At 44.4% G+C, this 9159-nt stretch overlaps 1 protein-coding gene across 2 annotated transcripts in view; it reads left to right on the top strand.

The window, feature by feature from the left end:
* Irak3 (interleukin 1 receptor associated kinase 3) overlaps nucleotides 1-2047 on the top strand; it is a 54585-nt gene extending 52538 nt beyond the window's left edge. For both annotated transcript variants that reach the window (XM_028759078.1, XM_028759079.1), the window contains exon 12: nucleotides 969-2047. In XM_028759078.1, coding sequence (XP_028614911.1) covers nucleotides 969-1445 — 477 coding nt within the window. In that variant the 3' untranslated portion in view covers nucleotides 1446-2047. The remainder of the gene's footprint in view (nucleotides 1-968) is intronic.
* Nucleotides 2048-9159: the final 7112 nt, after the last annotated feature.

Genomic DNA, 9159 nt, shown 5'->3' with positions numbered 1-9159 from the left:
CTCCTCCTCCTTCTCTTCCTTCCCCTCCTCCTCCTCCTCCTCCTCCTTCTCTTCCTTCCTTCCTCTCCTCCTCCTCCTCCTTCTCTTCCTTCTCCTCCTCCTCCTCCTTCTCTTCCTTCTCCTCCTCCTCCTTCTCTTCCTTCCCCTCCTCTTCTTCCTCCTCCCCCTCCCCCTCCTCCTCCTTTCCTTCCTTCCCCTCCTCCTCCTTCTCCTTCCCCTCCTCCTCCTTCTCTTCCTTCCCCCCTCCTCCTCCTCCTCCTCCTCTTCTTCCTTCCCCTCCTTCCCCTCCTCCTACTTTTCTTCCTTTCCCTCCTCCTTTCCCTTCCCCTCCTCCTTCCCCTCCTCCTTCCCCTTCCCCTCCTCCTTCCTCCCCCTCCTCCTTCCTCCTCCCCCTCCTCCTTCCTCCTCCCCCTCCTCCTTCCTTCCTCCTCCCACTCCTCTTTCTTCCATCCTCCCCTCCTTCCCCCCTCCCTCCTCCCCTACTCTTCCTCCTTCTCCTCTTCTCCTTCTTCTCCTTTCCTCCTCTTCTCTTTTAAATGACAGTCTCTTAGTTGAGGAAGAGATCTGTATTTTTAGCAAGCCTTTTCTCTGATCCTGGCATCTGACTCCACCCTTGATGCACTCCATGGGAATCCTCTACTTTCTGTGGTTGAAAATCCACCAAGACCCATCTGACAGCATAGAGAGAGTCAGTGGCCAGTTCATGGGTAAAGTCGGGTGTCTTGGTAGCCTATAGTTTCTTTTATACCTTCCTTCAAATCCCTTGATGTGGCCCTTGGCATAAAGGGCTTCTCCAATATCTAATATCCTTTCTAATTCATAATTCTACATTTGCACTTATTTTTATTTTTTTTATTTTACTTACTTAATTTACTTATTAGGAAAATGAGAGAACATTCTCTGTGACAATGTAAGCAGGACTGTCATTGAAGCTTCCCTCAGTGTTTGTGTGCTTCCTTGCTGATCAGGTCCTGAACGCTCTGGAGAGCATCCAGCCTAGCTTGTATTTTGCAGAAGACCCTCCCACTTCCCTGAAGTCCTTCAGGTGTCCTTCTCCTCTGTTCTTGGATAATGTCCCAAGTATTCCAGTGGAAGATGACGAAAACCAGAATAACCACGCAGTGCCTCCCAAGGAAGCTTTGAGGCTGGAGAGAATGACTCAGAAAACCCCTTTTGAATGCAGCCAGTCAGAAGTTACCTTTCTGGGCTTGGACCGAAACAACGGGAACGGGGGAAGTGAGGCTGCTTGCACCATGCCCAGTTCTTCTTGTGAGGAATGTTGGTCCCCAGAGCTTGAAGCAGCCTCCCAGGACTTAAGGCCTACTGAAATCAGTTTGGGCTCCTCTTGGGAAGTACCGGGCCATTCTTACGGGAGCAAGCCAATGGAGGAGAGGTGCTCCTCTGGACGCTTTTGCAGTGAGCACAAACAGTCCAAAAAGCAGTGAATTCACCAGAAGATAAAGAAAAAAGCAAATGTCACTGAAGAGACCTGAGCAAACAGCGTCACCGTGGAAGGCTGTACTCGGAGCTCCCTGAGGAGCCGAGGGGACCAAATGATGGAGAATTTGAATAGCAGCAAGGAAGTGTGCTCCTTCCTCCAAACAGAACAATGCTGTCTCTTGACAAGGTTCTTTATCCGGATTATCCATTGTCATTTATGCTTTATCCGGGTACCGCCTCTCAGTCAAACCTGAGAGGCTAAACTGGGGCTAATCAGAGTTATCCAAGAGTCTGGGTTCTGGCAATCAAAACCTAGCAAAGGGTGGCAGGAACCTTAAGTCTCTCTCTCATAATTCGAATGAGACCTTGGTGTAGGTGAACAGAGAACCCACATTCCCGAGCCGAGTTCTCCCCAAGCCAGCATTCAGCCACTCAACGTCAGCAGCCAGTCGTCACCAGCAGCCAAACCCCCTCTGCGCATGCACTATGCCTTTTATAAAACCCAAACCTTCAGGGCCCGCCCCTTTCTTTTCCATCCTCACTCAGAGGCATCCTTTTGTATATTCCCCCAGGCCCCACCCAAATAAAACTCTCCCATGAGATCTGTTGCATTGTGTGACTTTGTGGCATTACTTGGTTGTCAGATCACTCGAAAACAAACAAAACAAAACAAAAAACCCGAATAAATCACAACAAAAGCCCACCACCGTTACCACCAACACTCAATGCCAGTCTTTCTACTAGGGATATGGACAGTCTAGTGGCTTCCTACTGTCATACGGAATGTTGCTCAAATGGAAAGGTTGTAGGACATGTCTAATTTGTAAATGGTGACAGGTGCCTTTTGAAGGAATTGTGTTTTTACAGCGATTGGCAGTTGCTGCTCTTTCGTTTAGCGCTGGTTAACCCGGCTATCTGGAAGTGAGCCAAGTCACCCTTGCTAGGGCTTGCTCCGTGTAGAGAGGGAATTCCACTCCGAAGTCTGCACCTCTGTATTGAAATTCTTGCCCGTGTTATTCCAACTGTTATAAAAACTATATTAAAAAAAATCACAGCGCTGCTGTTGTTTTATTAACCCAGAAACCTGCTCCATCCTCAGTAGAATGTGGGGGATTTTAATCAAGTCCTTTTGGGCCCTCGGAAAAGAAGTGATCATAAGAGTCAGAATCACTTTGCAGTCGGCCCTGTTCGGTGCTCAGCTGTAGGCTCTGTGATGGAGCCCTCCTGCAGGGAGCCTCTCTCACCTCAGCGGCACCTCCTCAGTGAAGGACTCTGCACAAATGATCTCCTCAGCAGTTTCTTTGTATTAATTTTGTTCTCACTGTTTCTTGAGTTATATCAGAGTGGCTCATGTCACCCAATTTACTGGATTGCAAAATCTTAGTATTCATTTCCTGTTGTAAGAAATGAGCACAAAGCTAGCGGCGTGACGCAACCGTATTCTACAACATTCGAGGTCTGAAGGCTCAAGCGTTCCTCACGGGGGTTCCATGGAAGAATCTTTGCCTGTCTCTTCCAGCTCTGGAAGCCACCTTTACTCCTGAACTGCTCAGTCTGTAGACTTTTCCTCCGCCATCAGAGCAACCAGAGTATATCTCCAGGCTGTAGACTCTCCCTCTTCCTCTTCCCTCTGGCTCCTCTCCCTCTTTTCTAGGGTCTTCTCCTTTCTCTTATTCATGACAGGCTGCCTCTTTCTTATAAAGGGCCTAGTGATTGCATTGGGCCCATTCAAAGAGGTGATGACATTTTCATTTTCTCAAGATCCTTAAATTATCACTACCCTCGACCCCCAACTTCCTATTCTATGAGGATATAAAATATTCACAGGCTTCTGGCTTTGGAGCATGGGCTTCTTTGGAGGCCATTCCTCCATCATACTTCCTGCGTGTTAGGGGCTATCTCTTCAGGACTTAGCATGATCGCTCCCACAGAGCTGATGTTTTCTCATGAATCATGTAAAATGAAGCTATATCTACAGATCTACATAATAAAAATACAACCATAGTAATTATTGCCTAGTAAATTAGCTAAGTTTTATGGCCATGGATAGAGATACTGAAGAAACCATTTCCAGTGGGTTTACAGAGTCTGTCCTTCAGAGGAAGGTACCATGCTTTCTTTTTGCCTTGGGAGAGGCAGGATGGTTGGGTTAACCAGAGACGTTTGAGGTTGAGGTTGAAGAACAACAACTTGGAGAAGGAAGTCATTGGAAATCAGAAGCAGGATAGGAAAACAAGAAGTTAAAAAACACGGAGTTCCCGCTTCTCTAAAGAGGCGGTGGGCGTGGTTAAAACATTTGAAACTTCAGTCTGATTGACAAGCCTAAACCAGACCTCAGGAAAGCAGTTGCAAGAGTTCTTTCTCACAGCTTGCCCAGAGCACCCAAAGCTGTCTTTCCAACTGGCTTGCAAAGTACAGTGTGTGTGTGTGTGTGTGTGTGTGTGTGTGTGTGTGTGTGTAAAATATGAGCCATTAGGGGACTGAGGCAGGAGGACCACAAAATTCAAGGATATCCTGGGCTACAAAGCAAAACGAAAGCTAAAGTTATATATAGCTCAGTGGTAGAGCACTCACCCAACACATAGAAGAGCCTGTGTTCAATCCCCATTGCTCTCCACTTCCCCACAAACAGCATCAAAGTCTTCAGCATGCACTTATCTGGTACAAGCCAGTCTGAGATTGATTTAGTTTACCTAAGAGTACAGCCTGAAGGCAGAACAACTCACAATAGATTATTAAGAATTGACTGTTTCTCAGTGGTCACAGCACAAACCTTTACTCCCAGCACTTGGGAGGCAGAGACAGGCAAATCTCTGAGTTTGGGGCCAGCCCGGTGTATAAAGTAAGTTTCCTGACATCCAGGGCTACACAGAGAAACTCTATCTTGGAAAATAAAATCCAAAATAATAATAATAATAAAATACAAATTGACTATGTCATTAGAATGACTCCCAGGAACTTATCTGTATGCCTGGCTGGGTCTTCCTCAAAGCGGTTTCCTCCTGCGGTTGGTGGCAGTTAGCAAAGAGATCCACAGTTGGTCAACCTGTGGAGAATAGGAGACTGCAGGATGTTCAGCCTTCAATGGGGCATTTATATCAGAGCCCCCCCTTGAGTCTCAGGGATCACTGGGCACGGGGTGAGGGGTGGGGATGGAGAGGTTGTGTAAGAGCCAGAGGTCTTGATGACTGACTACAGGGAAACAATGGATTCTGCACACAACAGCGCAGTTGCACATATGAACTCATGGCTGTTGTGACATCACTCTTAAAACCTTCAAAAGCTCAAGTCAGATGAAATCCCAGCACGGAGGGGATCCAGGCATGAAGTTCATCCCTCACTGAAGAAATGGTGGCACTAAAGAATCCCTGGGAGAGGAAGCATCAGTTTTAAGAATGTGACCTACTAGTCAACCAAGCTCCAGAGCAGTCCTCACACCCAGGAATCTTTGAGCAGTACTCATTGGACTCAGTGAATCAAGAAAGGGGAGGCTGGGGGGAAAGAAATAGCACACACAGGTGGGTACGTTAGAAAATGAAGGCGAGCCGGGCAGTGGTGGCGCAGGCCTTTAATCCCAGCACTTGGGAGGCAGAGGCAGGTGGATTTCTGAGTTTGAGAGTTTGAGGCTAGCCTGGTCTACAGAGTGAGTTCCAGGACAGCCAGGGCTACACAGAGAAACCCTGTTTTGAAAAACCAAACCAAAAAGAAAAAGAAAATGAAGGCGAATCTGAGAGGAGTCGGGGTAAGGGGTCAATTTCAAAATACATTATATGAACTTTACGAAAAACTAACAAAATAATATTTTTAAGAAAGAATTGACTGTGTCGAGCTGCTTTTAACGTCTCACCTAACAATGGAGCTCCTGAATAGATTCCTCACCTATCTCCTGAATAGTTTTCAGAGACAAAAGCCAGCAACTTGAAACAGGCGAGAGCGGGCAGCAGATCACAGGACACAACCTAGCATTTTTATGACTAAGTGGTGGTCGATTTAGACAGACATTTTTACAGACCTCCTCTGCTTGTAGGTCCACACTTCAAACGGTAACTTACAACTCAGTGAAAAGATCTTTGGGGAGATCTATATTCGAACACAGAGTACCCATTCCTCAGACTTGTGATACACACTATCTATTCTTAGTTGACGTAAGGATTTTAACGCACTGAATTCAGTAGACTCTGAGCTCCAGTTATCAATCGGGGCGTGGGAGAGCTTACAACAGTGAAGAGATGCTGGGCGGGAGCACCATGCTTGTGTGCAGCAGACAAGATGGAGCGTGGAACAGCGCAGATGGAGTCACAGTGGTACGTTAATTCTAAAGGGAAAATGCAAGCTAAACTCCAGGGAGAAGTATCTATGTGTAAAGAGTCCTATCTGGAGGGACAGTTTTGTGGACATACGTTACATTGTATGCAAATATGATTAAAACAGTTGCTAGCTAAAAGACAAATTGTTTCTAGTTATAAAGAGTATAGCACAGCCACAAATTATGCTTTTTATGTAGCAAATTAATGTACCAATGTTACTTTATATTTCCTGGACGGGAAATGCCCATGATACCAACTGCACCATCCAGGCAAACGTCCTCAAGAGAGGAGTTAGGGAAATGTAATTCATAAACGCCATGTAAGTGGAACCAGTTCCAAATGGGGCGCCGAAGCATGGAATAAATAAATTGTCTCTGGTTATCCCAGGACTGATGGTAATTTCATGTCATTCTGAAGGTGGACGGCAAATTATATAGTGAGACCGCCAGACTATCAGAGGATGAGTCTTGTCTCATTTCTCTTTTATGGTTTTTAACTTAAGATTTTTTTTTAAAAAAAAGAGTTGTACTAACTTCAGCCTAGGGTAAATATTAATCTCTGACCTTTTACCGTTTCTATTTTACATAGCCTTCAGAAATATGTAAGATTGCGGCAGGGCATGGGTATGAAGCCAATATGCCTGTTTATATAATTCCTTGCTGACAGCGCTGAGGCTTTGATGGAGACAGGAGGCAGAGGAATCGCTGACATTTCCATCATGCGTTTGTCTAGCACTTAGAAGACAGGAAAATAATGTATGTGTTTACTCACGGCCTATATTGGCTATTAAAATGCATTAACCTAATGAAAAAAATAACCACTGAATTTTAGAAGCCCTCGCTGGCACTACCCCATCTTTCTCTCTACCTAGCAGCCCAGCACAGTCATCTGGGCATCAGTAATCATTTGAATACGCTTAGCAGCACTGCTCACTGCTTCCCATGGAAAGGTCTCATGGAGGACCCACAATCCCTTTCGACTCTCTCCTATAAAGTTTTCTTTTGCCTGAGTTGAAGTTTGCATTTGTCTGGCTTAGTGGTTGACCCTTCAAGGAAATAGTACACCTACTCAATATTTCAAACAGGAAATTAAGATTAGGAATTAGTTATTAAAGTGGTAAAATAGCTAGAAATGAAAAAAAAGAATGAGAATATGAACTTACCTGGAGATTATTGACACCTAGAGACATTTCTACTTTTAGGGATGAGAGGAATCAGGCAGACGTAAGAGCTGGGGGCTGCTGTGTTGCTGGGCGCCAACTGCTGATGCTTCTTGACCTTTCTGCTGCAGAGGAAGCAAGCACTGACCGTTCTTTATGTTCCTACTGTCACTGTTAGGGCTCATTGAGAAGCAGAGAAAGAAAAGGTATCTCCATCCCTCCCATGTTCTTAAGGAGGAGCCGGCTGTCAAGTTCATGAAGGAAATAGAATTCTTCCCTAAAGTACGAACAGGAACAGGAATGAGCAGAAATGATCTTAGTCATGGTGTCCTGTCCTGACCCCTGGGAAAAGGCCATAGACTCAATTCAATTATAACTAAGAGATTTATTGATTAGCTGCTAGCAGGATGACAGGCTTAAAGCTGAATCCCAGACGTGTCATGAAGGAGAGTGTGGGGAAGGGTTCTTTAAAGGCAAAAACCACAAGAAGACCTTCAGTATCTATGAAAGCAAGTAAGAGCTGGTCTGTTTCATCATGTTAGTAGTCAAAGAGACTGTAAGTAACCCTTGGGTGTCTGTATAAGCAAGTTTCAGAAGCCAAGAAATAGGTTAATCATATTATAATAATTAGATGGTCATGGCTGTACATTTCTGGGTGGAGATCACTGGGTCAGGTTGCTGGGAACCTATCTCCCAAGGACTGGAGTCAGAGAATGGCTGATGGGTACCAAGATGGCTGCCTAACCTAAAATGGAGCTTCTTTAGCCAAAACATTCCCTACTGGCTCTAGATCATATGAATCAAATATTGATTAATATTTTTGTGTATAGACTGTGTCTTAGGGTTTTATTGCTGTGAAGAGACACCATGGCCAGGACAACTCATAAAGGAAAACATCTAATTGGGTCTGGCTTACAGTTCAGAGGTTTAGTCTATTACCCTCATAGAGGAAGCATGATGGCAGACAGACAGACATGGTGCTTCTCAGACAGAGAAGGAGCTGAGAGGTCTACATCCTTTTTGTTTGTTTGCTTGTTTGTTTGTTTGTTTGTTTGAGACAGAGTTTCTCTGTGTAGCCCTGGCTGTCCTGGAACCCACTCTGTAGACCAGGGTGGCCTAGAACTCAGAAATCCACCTGCCTCTGCCTCCCAAGTGCTAGGATTAGAGGCGTGCACCACCACTGCCCAGTGAGAGTTTTACATCTTGATCCAGGTAGCAGGAAGTGAACTGACACATACTTCCTCCAACAATGCCACACCTCCTAATAGTGCCTCCACCTATCAGCCTAGGGAAACCAACTACACTAAAACTGCTACAGGCTGGAATCCAGAAATGATTCTAATGCCAGCAAAGGAAGGGACATGCTGGCAAGAGTGTGGGCAAGTGGGAAAAGAACAAGATTAAAAGCATGCATGTATCTTAACACACTATTGACATTTCTATGAATCGATTCCAGGGAAAGAACTGTGAAAGCAGAATAATAAATAGCTTGAAAGACCATCAGGGCTGCATTGTTCATTTTAGTAAAAAGTTAAAGAGAAAGTTACATTTTAGTAAATAGTTAAAGAGAAGTTACATTTTAGTAAATAAAGAGAAGTTACAAGCAACCAGAAATTTGTTAAATATGTTATAATTGAATGTAGCCATCAATACACTATGTAAGATTGTTGAACCCTCATTGTTAACTGTTAAAAGGGAAATGAGTAAACATTGTGTAAAATCTGTGTATATGTTTACAAGAAAGAAAATATATGAATGCATGACAGTAGAGGAAGACTAGAAGTGAATGTAACTCTCTCAAAAAAAGTGGGTTTAGAGAGGTCCTCTTTCTGCTTGTCTATACTTTCTACATTCCATATAATTGACATGCATTAACTTCTACTTAAAATGACTGTCATTATTAGAATAATGTAAAATTACTATCTTGTGGTTTTATTTGCAGGGATTTGATGAGGCAGTAGGGACCATATTCAAAAGTATCTCAGAATGTTTCATCTTATAGTTTCCCTAGTAAGAAACCTGGTTCTGTTCTTCTTCTTCTTCTTCTTCTTCTTCTTCTTCTTCTTCTTCTTCTTCTTCTTCTTCTTCTCCTTCTTCTCTCTCTCTCTCTCTCTCTCTCTCTCCTTTTCTCTCTCTCTCCTTTTCTCTCTCTCTCTCCTTTTCTCTCTCTCTCTCTCCTTTTCTCTCTCTCTCTCTCTCCTCTCTCCTCTCTCTCTCTCTCTCTCTCTCTCTCTCTCTCTCTCTCTCTCTCTC

This window comes from Grammomys surdaster, unplaced genomic scaffold (genome assembly GCF_004785775.1).
Source record: "Grammomys surdaster isolate TR1022 unplaced genomic scaffold, NIH_TR_1.0 126271, whole genome shotgun sequence".
NCBI lineage: Eukaryota > Metazoa > Chordata > Mammalia > Rodentia > Muridae > Grammomys > Grammomys surdaster.
The sequence above is the reverse complement of the archived record's forward strand: the minus strand, read 5'-3'. Positions and strand labels throughout refer to the sequence as shown.